Source organism: Hemiscyllium ocellatum, chromosome 18 (assembly GCF_020745735.1).
Source record: "Hemiscyllium ocellatum isolate sHemOce1 chromosome 18, sHemOce1.pat.X.cur, whole genome shotgun sequence".
Classification (NCBI taxonomy): domain Eukaryota; kingdom Metazoa; phylum Chordata; class Chondrichthyes; order Orectolobiformes; family Hemiscylliidae; genus Hemiscyllium; species Hemiscyllium ocellatum.
Genome location: NC_083418.1, coordinates 60,180,090 through 60,200,885, shown reverse-complemented (window position 1 = coordinate 60,200,885; position 20,796 = coordinate 60,180,090). Strand labels below are relative to the sequence as shown.

At 42.0% G+C, this 20,796-nt stretch overlaps 1 protein-coding gene across 4 annotated transcripts in view; it reads right to left on the bottom strand.

The window, feature by feature from the left end:
* LOC132824484 (bromodomain-containing protein DDB_G0280777-like) overlaps window positions 1–19,737 on the bottom strand; it is a 90,043-nt gene extending 70,306 nt beyond the window's left edge. For all 4 annotated transcript variants that reach the window (XM_060839063.1, XM_060839060.1, XM_060839062.1 and 1 more), the window contains exon 1: window positions 19,428–19,737. In XM_060839063.1, the coding sequence (XP_060695046.1) occupies window positions 19,428–19,565 (138 nt within the window). In that variant the 5' untranslated portion in view covers window positions 19,566–19,737. The remainder of the gene's footprint in view (window positions 1–19,427) is intronic.
* Window positions 19,738–20,796: the final 1,059 nt, after the last annotated feature.

The window sequence follows — 20,796 nt, the reverse complement described above, 5'->3', positions numbered from 1 at the left end:
GAAACAGAGTTAGGTTTTTGCAAACAGATCAGACTCAAATGACTAAGCAATTCCGGGGCAGAAACAGGCCGTTTGTCCATAGTCTACCATTTGCTTCGCCATTCAATAAAATAATGGCTGATCTGATAATCCTCCACTTACTTGCCAATCTCTACAACCATTGATTCCCCTGATTAAAAGTCTCACCCTTGAATACATGTAATCACCTAGCCTCAATAATCAGTGAACAGATGCACTACCCTCAAAAAAGAAATCCTTACCTAAATGAGTGATCCCTTACTGAGATTATGCCCTCTAGACAGACTCTCCCAGAGTGGAATCAACCTATCCATATCTACTCTATTAAGCCTCTGAAGAATCCTATGTCTCCTCTCATTCTTCCAAACTCCACAGATTATAAGCCTAAAGTATTCAATCTCTCCTCACAAGTTTGGCTCAGTGGTCAGCACTGCTGCCTCACAACACCAGGGACCCGGGTTCGATTCCCACCTCAGTGACAGTCTGTGTGGAGTTTGCATATTCTCCATGTCTGTGTGGGTTTCATACAGGTGCTCTGGTTTCCTCCCACAATCCAAAGATATGCAGATCAGGTGCAGATCATGCTAAATTGCCCAGGCGCATTAGTCAGGGGTAAATGTAGGGTAGGGGAATAGGTCTGGGTGGGTTACTCTTTGGAGAGTTGATGTGAACTTGTTGGGCCAAAGGGCCTGTTTCCATACTGTAGAGAATCTAATCTAAAGTACCTGGGATGAACTTTTGCTGTACAGTTTCTAAGAGGAGCAAGTGAGGACTGCAGATGCTGGAGATCAGAGCTGAAAATGCATTGCTGGAATAGCGCAGCAGGTCAGGCAGCATCATCGACGTTTCGGGCATGAACCCTTCTTCAGGAATGAGGAAAGTGTGTCCAGCAGGTTCAGATAAAAGGCAGGGAGGAGGGACTTGGGGGAGGGGCGTTGGAAACGTGACAAGTGGGAGGAGGTCAAGGTCAAGGTCAAGGTGAGGGTGATAGGCTGGAGTTGGGGTGGGGGCAGAGAGGTCAGGAAGGCAGTGCTGAGTTCGAGGGATTTGACTGAGACAAGGTGGGCGGAGGGGAAATGAGGAAACTGGAGAAGTCTAGGTTCATCCCTTGTGGTTGGAGGGTTCCTAGGCGGAAGATGAGGCGCTCACATCTTCCGCCTCATCTTCCGCCTGGGAACCCTCCAACCACAAGGGATGAACCTAGACTTCTCCAGTTTCCTCATTTCCCCTCCCCCACCTTGTCTCAGTCAAATTCCTCGAACTCAGCACCGCCCTCCTAACCTGCAATCTTCTTCCTGACCTCTCCACCCCCACCCCCACTCCGGCCCATCACCCTCACCTTGACCTCCTTCCACCGTTCGCACTTCCAACGCCCCTCCCCTAAGTCCCTCCTCCCTACCCTTTATCTGAGCCTGCTGGACACACTTTCCTCATTCATGAAGAAGGGCTCATGCCTGAAACGTCGATTGTCCTGCTCTTTGGATGCTGCCTGACCTGCTGCGCTTTTCCAACAACACATTTTCAGCTCTGTACTGTTTCTAATGCCAGTATATCTTTCCTTAGATAAAGGGACAAAAACTATTTGCTTGATCTTGGCTGCATTCACTATTAGGTATTTAAAGAAATGGGAGCAGTGTTCATCTCACTTTAATGTGAGATATTTTCAATAGGCTTACTGGTGGCCCAAGTGGTACTTAAGAGTCAGAAAAGGCAAAAACATGATCTTTCTCATTCTCGATGCTATTTGACCAGAGTCTCCAACATTTCAACAACTGCTTACATTTCTATAGCCCCTTTAGGAGTAAGTGAGAACTGCAGATGCTGGAGATCAGAGCTGAAAGTGTGTTGCTGGAAAAGCGCAGCAGGTCAGGCAGCATCCAAGGAGCAGGAGAATCGATGTTTCGGGCATGAGCCCTTCTTCAGGAATCCCTATAGCCCCTTTCACACAGTAAAATATTTCAAGATACAGTTTCTTCATAATAAAGGGCATGAGTCAGTTCACAAAAGAGACAAGGATTTATGCAACTACTAGGACTTCAGATGATAGGATAAGACTTTCATCCAATTCAAATGTGACAGAACTGGGTGCCAACATTTGCCAGATGTTATACAAATAGATTATATAAATACATGTGAATGACCAACTAGGGTGGCACTGTGGAACAGTGGTTCGCACTGCTGCCTCACAGGGCCAGAGACCAGAGTTCAATTCCCGCCTCAGGCAACTGTCTGTGTGGAGTTTGCACGTTCTCCATGTCTGCGTAGGTTTCCTCCCACAATCCAAAAATGTGCAGGTGAGGTGTATTGGCCATGCTAAATTGCCCATAGTGTTGGGTCTGGGTGAAACGCGCTTCGGAGGGAGGGTGTGGACTTGTTGGGCCGAAGAGCCTGTTTCCACACTGTCAGTGATCTAATCTAATCAAATATAGGTATACAGTGCTGAAAATGTGTTGCTGGAAAAGAGCAAGTCAGGCAGCATCCAAGGAACAGGAGAATCGACGTTTCGGGCATAAGCCCTTCTTTCCTGAAGAAGGGCTTATGCCCGAAACGTCGATTCTCCTGTTCCTTGGATGCTGCCTGACTTGCGCTTTTCCAGCAACACACTTTCAGCTCTGATCTCCAGCATCTGCAGTCCTCACTTTCTCCATATAGGTGTACTGTGCACTGCTCCTACGAGCAATCTAATGCAGTAAATGAAGATTCACAACACAGCCTGCCAAACAAAGCTATTAAGTTTCCTGGTTGCAAATGTTACATAATATACAAAAAGGTACAGCTGTGCAGCTGTATTTCATGTGATAAAGTGTGATGAACTCACTTTAATCCTTTTCACAAGTTGGGAGAAGAATTTTTCATGAACTTACCAATAGAATCATAGAATCCCTACAGTGTGAAAACAGACAAAATACTTCAGGAAAATTAGACTCTTCCAAGAGATAAGGGGAGTTGAGAGTGATAGAGGTCACGTTTAGTTGCATCAATGTGATCATTGCTTGTCCATCAACTTTTTAATGAAGTGAAAGTTAGTTGATTATCATTATAAACCCAAGTAAATAATGGAGTCCGTCCACCCTAAGTAGTCTGGCCTAAGACGTTTTTTGTTCACAGTACATTTTGATCAATGCTCCAGCTGTCCAGCACAGTGGAACTTCTCACCCGAGAGTGTGGGACATTGAGTAAATGTAAAGAGGAAATGGACAGATTTTTAAAAATAGAAACAGTTTAAAGGATTATGGGTATTGTCCAGGAAAAGTAGAGTTGAGGAAGAGATAAAATCAGCCATGATCATATTCTAAGGTGGAGCATGATCATATTCTAAGGTGTCTACTCTTGCTCCTGGCTGTTATGTTCTGTGAGAGCAAGTCCAACGTTTCTTGCTTACCCCTTACATGCATCATCTGACTTAGTTAAAAACCTATTGAAAAGTTGACCAGAATGGCAGATATTTGGGTTTCAAACTGCAATGCTCCAGCAAAACAAATATAATGTTGCACAATGACTCTATGTACTTAAAAGCTCCAGAATGGTCCACAAATCAAGGAGATGAAATAGAAAAAGAAAGTTCCTGATTGTATGCTTAAGGCTGTGACATAAACAAGGGATCCACATGACATCATAAATCATGACATGAAATCTTCAGTTGCTAACATGGCCAATAAATCACTGATGTTTTATAGCTTTGCTTAAGTTTTGCATCAATCTTGAAGGTTTACTGGGAGCTTCATCTTATTGATAACACCTTTTTCTTCCCATTCATGGCACAAAAATATTCAAAGATTTCCACTTGTCTTCTGAACTGTTTCTGTTCAAAAAGGCACACAGCATACTTGCCTTCAATCAGCCTGGGCATCAAAATATACAAGTTGGCAAGTTATGTTACAGGTGTACAAAACTTTAATTAGCTCATATTTGGAATATTGCATGCGCATCTGGTTACCATGCTGCCAAAAGGACGTTGATGCTTTGGAAGGGGTGCAGAGAAGGTTTACCAGGATGTTGCCTGGTGTGGAGGGTTTCAGTTATGAGGAGAGGTTGGATAAACTCTGCTTGATTTCCCTGGAAAGACGGAGGCTGAGAAGTGACCTGATAGAGATCTACAAAATTATGAGAGGCACTGCCAGGGTGGACAGTCAGAGGCTTTTTCCCCAGGGTAGAAGGTTCAACTTCAAGAGGGCTCAGCTTCAAGATGAGACGGGGAATGAGACAGGGAACGTTTAGAAGAGAAATGCAGACTAGTGGATGGCTGGAATGCACTGCCAGTGGAGGTTGTGGAAGCAGGCACATTAGCAATTTTTAAGGTGTATCTTGATAAGACATGAATGGGAAGTGAACAGAGGGATTGAAATTGCACAAGGACAGTATGTAGTTGGTCTAAATAAATTTAAGAATAGGCATAGGTTTGGTGGGCTGAAGGGCCCGTTCCTGTGCTGTACTGAATTGTTTTGTAATTAAATTTGCCTAAAAATGACTCAGTCACATTAACACCCCTATAAATAGCAATTTTTGTTTCAACCACTAGTCTGAACACAAAGCTCTCCCTATGCCTGTCACAAGGTAAATGCATGAAGGGAAGTCATTAGGCCCAACTTATTTTTTAAGCTTTTGGAAAGCCTCACATTCTCCCGTTATGCCAGCCAGCTGTTTCTCCAGCACAGCAGTTGCTGGATAAACTCAGCAGGTTTGGCATCATGTGGACCTAAAATGTTAACTCTGATTTCTCTTCACAGATGCTGCTAGACCAGCCCAGTTTCTAACACAATTTGTTTTTGTTTCAGATCTTCAGTTCTTTGTTTGCTTTCCGTATTTCTCTAGTGATTTACTTCCACTAATCCACCAGCGTTCATTTCAAGTTTTAATGGTTCTATTGCTCTATTTCATCACAATCACCTAAATTTGATTCACATTAGCTTTACTCTGGCTTCTTGCCCAAACATTCCTGATTTAGCTTCACGTTTTTTTTAAAGAATCTATCTTTCATTGCCTTACCTACAAAATGAACCCTCCATTAAAGGGCTGAGCTTTATGATCTTCATCCCCTGGCATGAAGAATTAGTTTTTTGGCTCTTTTGGAACTCCCTCTCCAGAACCAGGAGGGGAGTTATTTTGGACAAACTGCTAACTTTGTTTCTCTCCCCACAGATGCTGCTGGACGTGTTGCCTTGCTACAGCACTTTGTTTTTACTCCTGAGCATCCACCTTGTATCTCAGTAACGAGACTGACGACAGTACAGCCCCCACTGCTTAAAACTAGTGCATTTATCGGAATGCAATGTGTGACCTATATGGACTTCAGTAAGGCGCTCGACAAGATTCCCATGGGAGACTGGATAGCAAGGTTAGATCTCACGGAATACAGGGAGTCCTCACCATTTGGATACAGAACTGGTTCAAAGGTAGAAGACAGAGGGTTGTGGAGGAGGGTTGTTTTTCAGACTTGAGGCCTGTGACCAGTGGAGTGCCACAAGGATCAGTGCTGGGTCCACTACTTTTTATCATTTACTTAAATGATTTAGATGTGAGCATAACAAGTACAGTTAGTAAGTTTGCAGATGACACCAAAATTGGAGGTGTAGTGGACAGCAAAGAAGGTTACCTCAGATTACAACAGGATCTGGATCGGATGGGCCAGTAGGCTGAGAAGTGGCAGATGGAGTTTAATTCAAATAAATACAAAGTGCTAGGATAGTGAAGGTGGTGTTTGGTATGCTTTCCTTTATTGGTCAGAGTATTGAGTACAGGAGTTGGGAGGTCATGTTGCAGCTGTACAAAACATTGGTTAGGCCACTGGTGAATACTGCGTGCAATTCTGGCCTCCTTCCTATCGGAAAGATGTTGTGAAACTTGAAAGGGTCCAGAAAAGATTTACAAGGATGTTGGCAGGTTTGGAGGATTTGAGCTACAGGGAAAGGCTGAACAGGCTGGGGCTGTTTTCCCTGAAGCGTTGGAGGCTGAGGGGTGACCTTATAGAGGTTTACAAAATTATGAGGGGCACAGATAGGATAAATAGATAAAGTCTTTTCCCTGGGGTTGGGGAGTCCAGAACTAGAGGGCATAGGGTTAGGGTGAGAGGGGAATGATATAAAAGAGACCGAAGGGGCAACTTTTTCACACAGAGGGTGGTACGTGTATGGAATGAGCTGCCAGAGGATATGGTAGAGGCTGGTACAATTACAATATTTAAGAGGCATTTGGATGGGTCTATGAGTAGGAAGGGTTTGGAGGGATATGGGCCAGGTGCTGGCAGGTTAGGATATCTGATCGGCATGGACGGGTTGGACCGAAGGGTCTGTTTCCATGCTGTACATGACTCTATGCTGCATTTTGGGAAAGCAAATCTTAGGACTTATACACTTACTGGTAAGGTTCTAGGGAGTGTGCTTGAACAAAGAGACCTTGGAGTGCAGGTTCATACAGGTCATTGGTTAGACCACTGTTGGAATATTGCTTGCAGTTCTGGTCTCCTCCCTATCAAAGATGTTGTGAAACTTGAAAGGGTTCAGAAAAGATTTACAAGGATGTTGCCAGGGTTGAAGGATTTGAACTATAGGGAGATGCTGAATAGGCTGGGGCTGTTTTTCCTGGGGCGTCTGAGGCTGAGCTTATAGGTTTACAAAATTATGAGGGGCATGAATAGGATAAATAGACAAAGTCTTTTCCGTGGTTGGGGGAATCCAGAACTAGAGAGCATAGCTTTAAGGTGAGAGGAGAAGGATATAAAACAGACCCAAGGGGCAACTTTTTCATGCAGAGAGTGGTGAGTGTATGGAATGGGCTGCAGAAGAAGTGGTGGAGGCTGGTACAATTACAACATTTAAAAGGCATCTGGATGGGTATTGAATAGGAAGGGTTTGGAGGGATGTGGGCTAGGTGCTGGCAGGTGGGACTAGATTGGGTTGGGATGTCGGGTCAGCATGGACTGGTTGGACCGAAAGGTCTGTTTCCATGCTGTATATCTCTTCAACTCTAACTAATAGTCCAGCTTTCCTTCAACCATCTGCATACGATCAAATGTAAATTTAACAGCTGAAAATACACAGTGGCAAGTCACATATTTGGACAATTGTGCAAACATTTTCAGTTTTAATACTTACTATTCATTGACTACTTATAAAGTTCGTATTTAATTTTAAATGGAGCTAGAAAGTGGCAACCTCAGTTGGGGGGGGGGGGGGTGTCCAAAAGTATATGTCATCGGTCTAAGGGGAGAGGGGAAAGATTTAAAAGGGCCTAAGGGACAACCTTTTCATGCAGAGTGCGTGTGTATGGAATGAGCTGCCAGAGGAAATAATGAAGGCTGGTACAATTTCAATATTTAAAAGCAGTTGGATGTGTATATGAAAAGGAAGGGTTTAGAGGGATATGGGCCAAATGCTGGCAAATGGGACTACATTAATTTAAGATATCAAAATTATTAAGATTTGGAACTATGTAGGTAAAGCACTGGACTGCAAATCAGAGGAGCTTGTGTTCATGATACATAGTACTCTGACCTAACTACACTTCAACTACAGCAGCTATCACTTACATTATGTTACTGCAAGGGCATGTTTCCGTGCTGTATGACTATATGACTGATAAAAATTCACACTGGGGAGTGGCAGTCTTCTTGTTGAACCTCAACAAATCTTTTTATGAGGGGGAAAATAATTGAACAATGCTCAATGGGAAACCCCAACATGTAAGCAGTAACTTAACGAATGGCAATCTGGGGGTGAATATAGCCACTTGACCTGCCTGAAATAGCCAAACTGGTGCAAACATTTTTGTTGGCACCATCGAAACCAGCACCAATTGCCCAATATAGACAGCTCCTCATAGGGTCTTGAGATACATGGTAGCATTGCTGCAAATGGTTCCAGAAGTCTCACCTGCCCTGGAACTGTTTTATTATAATCCAAACACTGATTAAAAATAGCTGCTTCTCTTTATCCTCTGCAATAACAACGCAAGTGATAGCTGCTGTACTTGAAGTGTAGTTAGGTCAGAGCACTATGTATCATGAACACAAGCTCCTCTGATTTGCAGCCCAGTGCTTTGCCTACACAGTTCCAAATCTTATTAATTTTGATTGTAATAATACACAATACTTAGGCACACAGATTGAGAATACCTTTCAAAAGTTGCATCATCAGCTATTTTGACACCATTTAGGCTGTAATTCTGTATTTATGACATTTATTTTTGTTTCCTATATGGCATACTTCAGATTTGTCATCAATGTAATCTGCCATTATTCTGCCAACTTGTGTGTTTGGTCCAACTCACTTTATAGTTCCATAGCAGCCTCATTGGAATTAGCCCCACCTTGTAGCTTTGCATAATTTACAAGCTACTCTAATTCCATATCATTAATGCGATACAGAAACAAAAGATGTTTCAACATTGATCTGTGGGACATCCATTTCAATTTTTCCAACTCTGACCTACCTTCAACAAAACACAATCTGTTTCTAATGCTTTGACCAATTCTTCAAAAAAAGTGTTCAGTTTTGAACTTGAATAATCTCTTGATTTAAGGTCAATGTGTAGCAGACAGTCAAATGCATTTTGTCTGTCTAGGCATATTACAGGGCTTTTCAAAGTACACCCAGAATGCCACTTCCTCATAAAAAAAAGACAAAAAAACGTTAGTCAGGCAACATCTAAACAAATTTGAATGATTAGTTAGTAATTACCACAACTTCAAAACAGATAGCCCAATTGATTATGTGCCACATTTTTTTGAAAATGAGCACCACATTAAAGCTAATTTCCAAACCAGTCAGGCATTGAGTAATCACATGCTCTCAGTAGATATTTTTAATCGAGTGCAGATGTGTTATGACAAACCTCTGGATGAGGTTGGACTTGAACCCAGGCTTCAGGGCAGAGAGGTACATCAGACCTACATCCTTATAGTAAACATTAATGCCACACAAATCGGTCAGCAAGGCACTCTTTATTGCCTGATTAATTGTACTTAAAATAATGCCATTATTATCACTTAAGTGTTTGCAATTTTATGAGACCTAATTGCTCTCATTGCTTCAATAGTTACATCACAATTATTTAATATATTTCATGCTTATTCAACTCAACATACATCTTAGGGATGCAAATCTTTCCCACGACTGCTAGTTCAAAACATTTTTTCAAAGTAATTGCTAATACAGTTGCAACTAGTTTCAAGTCCCTTTTTGTATCTGTGACCATCTTCTCAACATATTTATGCAACACTCGCAACCTTAATTGCACAACAACTGTAGATTTATTTCCCTCTTTCTTAATATACTTGATTAATTTATTAGCCAACTTAAAGTCACTCAGGTCATCGGATGCTTGCTTTTTTAAAGAATGCAACTGACCTGCAAAATTAATATTATGCTTTTAGAATAAAATGTTGCCTTATTCTCCACTAAAATAAAAACAAAAGCTCTTGTTGATGGGGCTGAGCATATTTCTGAAACTAGTCATCATTCAGAAGTTCTATAGTATCTTTACTGGACTGCAGTGTTTTTGATTCTGGACTGTGCCAGATCTGATTTTTCCACAGTTCATTACTGAATTCTGACCAGACATGTGACAGTGAAAGACAGTAGGAAGACCTGAAATGTTTCCTGCAAACAAAGAGCCTGACGCCAATAAGCTCTCTTTGGCTAGAATAACCATACAACATTATAATACGGACTTAAATTAATGCAGTCAATTTAAAAACTGAGAACTGCATTTAATTTCACAGCCCTGCACTGGACTCCAGGGGGATGCTGATGTTGTGCAGAAGTAAAGCATAGGAGTAGAAATTAGGCCATTCAATCATGACTGATAAGTTTCTCAACCCCATTCTCCCACCTGCTGCCTGTAACCTTTGATCCCGTAACAGTCAAGAACCTATCTAAAATATTCTCACTAGTTTTCAAATAAACCTGTTGGACGATAACCTGGTGTTGTGAGATTTTTAAACTTTGTACACCCCAGCTCAAAACCAGCACCTCCAAATCTTAAATATTCTCAATGACTTTGCCTCCACAGTCGTCTATGGCAATGAATTCCATACGTTCTGACTGAAGAGGTTTCTCCTCATAAACATTGTTAAAGTGTTTATAACAACTGTTCCTCCTTCAATTTATTGTACCTGAAGCAGTTTATGAAGCTTCAGTGGCACTGTAATTGGCCTTTTTATTTTTAATCCTGCTAGAGACTAAAACATTACCATGCTGGTGATATTGATGCTTTGGAAATAGTTCAGACAGAGAAGGGCAACCAGAATGACATCCTTTGCTGCACAGATATTACAAGTCCCTGGGTTACATTTTAGACTTTGTAAACTGAAAAGAGTTTGATGAAAATGACGAAGGCATTAAATTGTGTGTTAACAATTATTTCCAGATATACGAAGGACAGCTAGTGGTGAAGGTTCACTGGGCTAAAACCCAACCGCCAGCTTTCTGAAGGAGCAAATTCCAGAGTGACTGTGGTCTGGGTAGAGAAATATTTCCTCATCTCAGTCTGAAATGGTCTACCCTCATATACTCACATGGTGATCCTGGTTCTAGATTCTTCGACTAAGGAAAACATCTGCCCTACATTTAATCTATCTCGTCCAGTTAGACATTTACACATTTTGATCTGATCCCTCCTTATCCTTTTAAACTTTAGTGAATTCTGGCCTAGTATACCCAATCTTTACCCATACAACAGTCCTGTCATCCCTAGTTTTAGCCCAATGAACCTTCACTGCACTCATATTGTAAGCATATTCTCTTGAAAGTAAAGAGACCAACGCTAAACACAATACTCCAGGTGCGGTCTTACCAAGAGAATGTGCACAGAGGAGCCTCGATTACCCGAACATCAATTATCTGAAAATCAGATTATCCGAACAGGATCTGAAGGTCCCGTGAAACCCTTACAACAATGGTGCAGTTAATAAAAGTACAGGTAAATGAGGTTACCTGCACTAAAGATGTGCAAACGTTGCATCAAAGAGATGTTAATGACACTGGTGCAACAATCTTAGTCAGTCAATTGTCAGTGTTGAAAGAATTTTCACACAAAAATGACTGGCATGCTGAAGGATATAAAATACATGATAAAATCAGTGGTGTCTCCACTCCCTCTACGACTTTTTTCCGAGTTTGTATCTAGTCCAATTGACAGAGTTTGTTGTAGTTACTTACCTTGTCTGAAGAGAAAGCAGACCTCAGTGACAATTGAACAGAAATGAGATTTTACAGCATCTGGATCATGGGGAAAAGGTAAAAAAGGTTGTACAGGAGTACAACATTGGAATAGCGACACTGTCTGACATCAGGAAAGCAAGACTGGCAATTGAGAAATTCATTCACCAAAGTGACACTGCAAATGCTCTAAAAAGAAAATCAATGAAGCCAGCAAAGGATGAACAACTCAACCAAGCTGTATTTTTGTGGTTTTCGCAGCAGCGTGAAAAGGGAATTCCTGTATCTGGCTCGATGATACTGGTAAAAGATGCCAGTTTCCATGAACAAGTCCGCACCGGTGAATCTGATCACAGCGTATCATTGGGCTGGTTACAGCACTTCAAACATTGTCATAGCATTAGGCAACTCAGTTCTTGGAGAGCAGATATTTGTGGATGACAATCATCGTGGAAGGCAGAAACTGCAATCCATCATTCATGAAGAAAAGTATGAACCTGAGCAAATGTACAATGCTGATGAAACTGGATTGTTTTGGCATGCACTGCTGGATAAAACACTTGCATCCACCACCAAAAAGCATGCGTCAGGACATAAAGTGGAGAAGGATCGCATCACGATTTTCCCTTGTGTCAACACCACAGACACTCAAATTACTGCTCGTCTGCATCAGGCGATATGCTAATCCACATTGTTTCAAGAGCTGTGACAAGAGCATGTTTCCCATGAAGTATAAAGCACAAAATAAGGCATGGATGACATATCCACTTTTTTCATCCTGGTTCCATGAAGGTTTTGTACCTACTGTCAGATCACATTTGGCAAGCGCTAGACTTGAGCAACTTGCATGTTGGCAATGCGGGGGACACACCTTTGAAAGGCAGCTAGTTAGAATCAGCAGACAGAGCTATCAAGTGTTTTCCCACCCAACACCGCTTCAAGGTTACAGCCGCTTGCTTAGGGAATCATCGCAATAATGGAAAATACTATCACCGTAACATGTTGCGTGCCGTGCTGGGTGAAGACAATGCAGAGAAAGGACTGCAGGAAATTATGAGGGCATTCACAGTCAATGATGTGATTGCTGAATCTTGGGACTGCATCAAGCCATCGTCAATCAGAGTGTTGGGAACCTTGCCAGTGAACAGGTCACCCATCCAGAACAAAGGCTAACCACTGACATCACCAAAAACTGCAGACAGCTGAGTTTAGGAGACTTGAGAGACTGAGATCGATGCTTGGGTGAACTGTGACAACGACATCGGAACAGAGACTCTCAGCGATGATCAGATATTCAACAGTCACAGAAGAACAGCAGGAAAGTACAGATGGCGTAGATAGTAAAGAAAATCTGATCCCGACACCTCCTCCAGTCCTCTAATGAAGCTATTGACAGTTTGCAACTTTTCATGGAGTGGTACAAAGCATAAGACGAAGTCGATATTGTTAAGTTGATGAATCTTCGCAAAAACAAAAAGACAGGAGTACCTCAAGCAACAGCGGCTGGATATTTTCTTCGAAAATAATAACTGACCTCCACCCCAATGAATTGTATTTACTGTACAGGCACACAAAGTGATTTGATTTAAAAAAATGTCATGATTCTTAAAGTGATATCCTGTGTTTATACAAATTTTAACGATTGAATAAAATCAAAACTCTGTAAATATGCTTTTAATGCAATTATGTGCTGTGCAGCTTCCTTTAAGGTCAAATCAATTATCCGATCAAAAACCTAACTGCCCATCGGCTTTGGATAATTGAAGTCCCTCTGTGTAGGGTATAAGCAGGTAGGGAAAGAGTCAAGTCCTGTAAAATGACTATACAGTTCATGAAGAAATTGCTATTCCAGAGAAGACTGAACTCATGTCCCTGAGCGCACGGGTGATCGTTCTCTCTCCCTCCAGGGCCTGGAATAAAGATGAAGGAGGTATAAACTGTGTCTCTGAGCGTTTTGATTTGACTGAGGGGAGAAACGAGATGACAGCAGAGCTGCAGTAATATGTGCCCTACTTCTGAACTTAAATGCTCTTGCAATGAAGGCCAAAGTATTTGTCTTCCTAATTACTTGCTGCACTTCCGGTTTATTTTTATTGGCTGGTGTTCAAGGACACCCAGATCCCTTTGAACATTTACATTTCCCAATGCATCACCATTTAAATAAAATTTTGTCTTTATTTTCTGCTCATGTGTCTGTCTAAATGCCTCTTAAACATTATCGTATCTGCTTCCACCAACTCACCTGGCACCATGTTCCAGGTACCTCCCACCTTTGATGTAGGCTTGACTACTTCAACAAAGGTTTGAAGGCATCTCACAAAGTCACCTTAAACCTGTGATCATCCAAGATGCCACACAGTCCTAACTCATATCAAGTCCCTGCCCACCATCAAACCTGGATCCACTGACCTAAAATGACCAAGTTAAGAGATATCTTGACTTGATTGCTCTCATTTTTGTTTCCCATTCATTTTGTAACTTTAATCCATCCTATATATAATCTTCTCCGACTTACAATCTTTCACACTATCTGTACTCGTCCAATTCTGTCCTCTTGAGAAGCCTAGATTTTAATTAGTTCACTACTGATTGACATCTGAATACCAAGGTCCCACCTTCTGGGATTCTCTCCCGAAATCAGTGTTTCTTAACCAATTTTATTTTTCACCTAATCTTTTGCTTATTTGCCCTAAAATTTTTGTATAGCAATGCCCAATTGTGTTTGAATATGTTCCTCTAACGTGCTTGGTGCTTTAAGACACTGTGCCTTATTTAATCAATGTAACTTATGGTCAATGATTTCTTGAGCTAGTTTTGATCATGCAGAGGAATTTTCCAGACACCAACACCCACACCATGGAACACAATGATTTGTGCTTCTTTCAGGAGATTACATGATGCTGGTGGGTGTGGGTGTTTTAAATCACACAATGTATTGTGACTGTGAGAGGTAATCTTGATGGACCAGTTAATCATTGCTTCTCTATATGCTTTTATTTTCGTACAATGCATCAAGCCCCTTGAGTACAGCATGGATTATCTGGATCTACCTTATAATTCACCTTAAATCTCATCATGAAAGGAGAAGTCCCTACTGGATCACTATTACTTTTTCATATCAATGGTCCTTTGAGGTAAAAATTGGCATCATACAGGCTTAACATTGCAGTTCCACTAAAAGTTTGGAATTATGCATGACAAACTGAATTCATGTAGAACATTCACTACTGGATGACTGTAATAAATTTCTTGCCAACAAAGAGGTGTCTTCTAACCCAGTTCCAGAGGTTAAAGTTCTTTAATCCACAGTGCTATGTGTCTTTTTTTGATTAAAATACCTTAATGAAAGTATATTACTTCAAACATTGAACAGTTCAGTCAATATTCAAAAGTGCTTCCTTAAAGTATTAATGCTAAAGGGAACTGCTTGCATTATGCAATGGCCTTTTTAAAGATAATCACGAAAATTTCTCAATTTGCTGAGAAATTCAATTGCTGTATAGAAATGAGTCAGCAAGAGAGTGAATCAGCAGTGAGAGTCATGGTGAAGTTTGGCTGTATTTGACTGCAAGGTAGCAGCAATGAGCTGGAAGAACCAAATCTTGATTAACTCCAAATCAGAAAAACACAGATTCAAGCCTCACTCCACAGACCGAGACAGAAAATTGTGCAGGACCATTTGAGGCAGCATCTTTCAGATGAGTTGTTAAACTGAGGTCCAAGATGCACTCTTAGATGGATATGAAATAGTTTTTTTTTTAAAACAAGAGGGTTTCTTCCCAAAAGAAGATGTCCCATTCAATAAATGCAACTAAAATACAGATTACCAGTCATTAACAAATTGCTGCTTGTGACCACGTATTGGCCATCAGCTTCTGATTCAGTGTGTGGATGTACCCACTAGAGAAGGTACAAAACTTGACCTACTCTTGGGAAATCAGGCAGGGAAGATGACTGAGGTGTCAGTGGGGAAGCACTTTAGGGCGAGCAACCATAATTCTATTAGTTTCAAAATAGTAATGGAAAAGGATAGACCAGACCTAAAGTTGTAGTTCTAAATTGGAGGAAGGCCAATTTTGACAGTATTAGGCAAGAACTTTCAAAAAGCTGTTTGGGAACAGATATCTGCAGGTAAAGGCTGGAAAATGGAATGCCTTCAGAAATGAGATAACCAGAGTCCAGAGAAAGTATATTCCTGTTAGGGTGACAGGCTGGTAGGTATAGGGAATGCTGGATGACTAAAGAAATTGAGGGTTTAGTTAAGAAAAAGAAGGAAGCAGATGTCAGGTATAGACAGAATAGATCGAGTGAATCCTTAGAATAGTATAAAGGCAGTAGGAGTATCAGGAGGGCAAAAAGGGGACATGAGATAGCTTTGGCAAATAGAGTTAAGGAGAATCCAAAGGGTTTTTACAAATACATTAAGGACAAAAGGGTAACTATGGAGGGCCCCTAAAAGATCAACAAGGTGGCCTTTGTGTGGAGCTGCAGGAGACGAGGCAGATAGAAAATGAGTATTTTGCATTAGTATTTACATTGGAAAAGGGCATGGAAGATATACAATGTAGGGAAATAGATGGCGACATCTTGAAAAAATGTCCATATTACAGAGGAGGAAGTGCTGGATGTTTTGAAATGCACAAAAGTGGATAAATCCCCAAGTTCTGATCAGGTGTACCCTAGTACTCTGAGAAGCTAGGGAAGTGATTGCAGGGCCTCTTACTGAGATATTTGTATAATTGATAATCACAGGTGAGGTGCCGGAAGACTGGAAGTTGGCTAACGTGGTGCCACTGTTTAAGAAGGGTGGTAAGGACAAGCCAGGGAACTATAGACCAGTGAGCCTGACATCAGTGGTGGGCAAGATGTTGAAGGGAATCCTGAGGGACAGGATGTACGTGTATTTGAAAGGCAAGGACTGATTAGGGATAGTCAACTTAGCTTTGTGCGTGGGAAATCATGTCTCACATTGTTACTTCTTCAAAGAACTCAATCAAAGAGGATTGATGAAGGCAGAGCGGTAGATGTGATCTATATAGACTTCAGTAAGGCATTTGACAAGGTTCCCCATGAGAGTCTAGTGAGCAAGGTTAGATCTCATGGAATACAGGGAGAACTAGCCATTTGGATACAGAACTGATTTAAAAGGTAGAAGACAAAGGGGGATGGTGGAGGGTTGTTTTTCAGACTGGAGGCTTATGACCAGTGGAGTGCCACAAGGACCGGTGCTGGATCCACTAATTTTCGTCATCTATCTCAACGATTTGGATGGGAGCATAAGAAGTATGACTAGTAAGTTTGCAGATGACATCAAAATTGGAGGTGTAGTGGACAGCCGAGAAGGTTACCTTAGATTACAACAGGATCTTGATCAGCTGGGCCAATGGGCTGAGAAGTGGTAGATGGAGTTTAATTCAGTTAAGTATGAGATGCTGCATTTTGGGAATGCAAATCATAGCAGGTCATATACACTTAATGGTAAAGTCCTAGGGAACGTTGCCAAACAAAGAGACCTTGGAGTGCAGGGTCATAGTTCCTTAGAATTGGAGTCACAGGTAGATAGGCTAGTGAAGGTGGCGTTTGGTATGGTTTCCTTTATTGAATCATAGGGAGAGGTTCAATAGGCTAGCGCTGTTTGCCCTGGATGTCAGAGGCTGAGGGGTGACCTTATAGAGATTTATAAAATCAGATTTATAAACTGACACCCGGAAGCGGCAAGAACAAACCACTATAAATACCGGAAGAAACATCAAAGCAGCGCTTCACAGGAGGCTACAATAGCACTGAAGATATTCCCTAGCCAGGGAACGAAACGTTTGCAGCAAAAACTTCCAGCTCGGCGAACAGAACCACAACAACGGACACCCGAGCTACAAATCTTCAACCAGACTTTGATTGATAAAATCATGAGGGGCATGGATAGGATAAATATATAAAATATTTTCCCTGGGGTGGGGGAGTCCAGAATAGAGGGCATAGGTTTAGGATGAGAGGGGAAAGATATAAAAGAGACCCTAAGAGGCAACATTTTCATGCAGAGGGTAGTACATGTATGGAATGAGCTGTCAGAGGAAGCGGTGGAGGCTGGTACAATTGCAACATTTAAAAGGCATCTGGATGGGTACATGAATAGGAAGGGCTTGAAGGGATATGGGCCAAGTGAGACTAGGTTGGGTTGGGATATCTGGTCAGCATGGACAAGTTGGACTGAAGGGTCTGTTTCCATGCTGTACATCTCTATGACTTTAATAAGTACTTAATTAGCTTTGTAAAGTGCCCAAGTCAACCCAAGGTATTGAAAGTTGCTCAATGTATTCAAAATATTTATTTCTATTAAAAAAAAGCAACAGTAGCAGTATAACTAACATGATTGCTCATGCACACGCACACAAGGTGTGTAGGAGACCACAATTAGAAAGATAGCATATTAAACCTGACAGCAGCAGAAGGAAATAATTTATAATCTGTGCTGTGATACCTCCCTTCGCAAATACAGCAAGGTTAATTTCATGTTGAATGAAAGCAATTTTTTTAAAATCCAAGAGTAGACACTAAGTTGTCTAGAAGCTTAACTAAAAAAAATTAAATAGCATGTGAGGGTTAAGTTCTCTTCTCCTGGTTGGTTTAAATACCCAGCTTTCGCTTGCTTTAATTTTGGAAATTACTGTTTTACCAAATGCAACACATTAGCAATAAAATAAGCTGTTCTCGGTCACGGCTCATGAAATAGTAATTTTTACAGCCACATACGCCGGTGAGACGCTGCATCAACACCTTGCTTAAAAGGAAACATTACAACGTCACTGCCTCTGCTGACTCAAGGTAGTTTTCACCATTTCCCACAGCTCGCCTACACAGATGCATTACAAAATGAATAACGTCATGCTTTAAATTACAGGAGATGAGTCACTAACTCTCAATAGTCAAACAAAAATAATGAAAAGGAACATTTGCAACATTGCCACAATTAAATTACATGGACACACAGGTTACAGCATTCCTAAACATGATCATCATAATTCATTGTACAGACGTGACACTAAATAGAATCAGTACCAACCGTAGCTCAGCTGGTAGTAACTCACTTCTGTCCCACTGTAGGACTTGAGCACAAAACTCAAGCACTACATAACACTGCAATATCAAGGGAGTGGAGTGTCAGAATGGGTGTATTTCAGATGAAACGCTAATCTGAGGCGCTGTCTGCACCCGTCACCACCCCCCACCTAACGAATCTACAAGATTCCACGCTATTAATTTTGAAGAGGAGCAGGGAAAGTATCGGTGGTATCTTAGCCCAATATTTATCACCCAGCTAACATCACAAAAACAAATAATCTGATCATTATCACACTGTCGCGTGTAAATTGGCTGTTGCGTTTCCTATATTACAACAATGACTACACTTCAAAAAGTGCTTTGGCAGAAATGAAGAACATTGAGACATCCGGTGGTCGTAAAAACGACATATCTATATAAATAGAAGTTTTTTTTTCCCTGAATCAATACTGTATTATAAAGAAATGTATTAACAGGAATAATTTAAGGATTTCAATCCTCTTAAATCACGGATTATTCAAACTAACTGGATTTTATAGGAACATACTCAAAATGACACTAAAAGAAATAGTAAATCTAACAATGGAATATGTTTGGGACAAACAAAACCTAAAGATGGAGCAGGATGATAACGTAAACCCCTCCGCAGAAAACAATTAAACCGAACCCCGTGTGAAAGCAGCCAATTAAAACCCAACCCTAAAGCTGGAGCAGGCAAAACACTAACTAAACACAAAAGGTGGGCAACAAACAAGGAATATTAGTTGAAGCCGAGGTGGGAGAAGCATCGATTAAACACAAGCCCTAGAACGAAGGCCGCAGGAAAAGGGTGGAATTCCCCGGTTCCCGATCCCAATGGTAGATCTGAAGCCGAGGTCGGGGTAGGGGTCAAGGGGAGAGGCTAGGCCTTGGAAATTCAGGCGACGGTATTGCCGGCCGGGGTAGAGCCGGTCCGCCTGATTCCGGAACACAACGCGGCGTCAAATCCTTCAGGTCACCGGCCGGTCTCCGAGTGAAGGCAGTGTCCCAGTGCGGGCGGAGGGAGGACGGGGAGGCCAGGGAGGACGGGGAGGCCAGGGAGGACGGGGAGGCCAGGGAGGACGGGGAGGCCAGGGAGGACGGGGAGGCCAGGGCGACGGCCCATCATCCCGCTCTTCCCCACCCCCCCACCTCGGCCTCGGTTCAAAGATTTACCTCGATCTCGAAGTCGGGCAACGAGAAGGCAGCCCGGAACAGGGAGCAGAAGTGAGCGATGGCCGGCACTTCCCACCAGGAGCGCAGCCTCTCCGCCGACACTCGGCCTCTCGACCTCACACAGCCCGGCTGCGCCATGGAGCCGCCGCTCCCATCCGGCCCGGGGCGCGCGCACACACAGACAGCCGCCCGCTCGGTCCCTCCTTTCACCGGCTCGACTCCGCTCTGTTCAGCCGGTCCTTCTCCGACTCAGCTCCAACGGTCTCCCTCTCCGCTGCTGCTGCCGCCTCCGCCGCCGCTCGGCTCTCACTGACTGTGACCAACAGCCTGACCGGCCCGCGCTGCGCCGCATCTACCATCCAACAACTCAGGGGAAGGGGTGTCTCAGGCCATTACCCAACTAAAGTCGAGGCAATTTAACTACTTATCATACTGGCAGAGGCAGCAAAGATTAATTACTTAATATTATTTAATTATTTATTGCATTATTGAGCTTCTGTCTTATTTATGCTTTCGTGCTTTAATATTTCTTTAAGTTATTCCCCCACCTGTGGGTTAGACGATTGTAGGTGCCCAGGGAACCGGAAGTCAACCCGTTACAATTGGAATCTTGAGCCGGCCGGCTCGCGACCACTTGAAGCATGCCTTTTTGTACAGTACAGATTACATGACGCTCCCCAACTTAGTTATGGTTGTTATACGGTTACTGATTATTAATATATGGCATCATTATGTGTGAGTTTGTGGAATGCAAGACCATCTTGAAAGTGGTGTTCGTCTACCCCTGCAGTAGCGGAACTAAAAGAATAATTCTAAATTGTGAAGTCATGGGTACAGTTAAATTTGTAATTATGTCATGGGGTGAAATCTACTACGATATCACAGGCTATCTCTACATAACAGACAAACTTTGATTAGTTTTAGAAAGGTGATTGCACCGTCAACAGGCCTTTGGATTTGAACATCTTTGAGAGTGAACACATCCCGACGTTTTCCAGTGGCAGTTTTCAGGGATTCCTGTTAGTCATTTATCCACAGAATTCTGCAAGCTAAGCTATATGGTCATTAAAGATAGTGCATTCTGTTTGAAAGTTTTAATATTCAAGAAATGTAAGGTAATCTTATGACAGGTGAGAAGAGAGATATTTTGGAAAAAGGCCCTTCAATCTGACTGTAATAATCGAAATGTCCAATTAGGCAGTGTAAAACCTAACATAAAATTGACATTGACGTGTTTGTAATATATCATATACATAAATACATATTGGTAACTAAACGACATGAACAGTTCTGTGAAAAAAATGTGCAATTTTGAACTTTGTAGAAATTGTAACAATGGAGGATTGAAATTCAGATTTTGCTCAACATA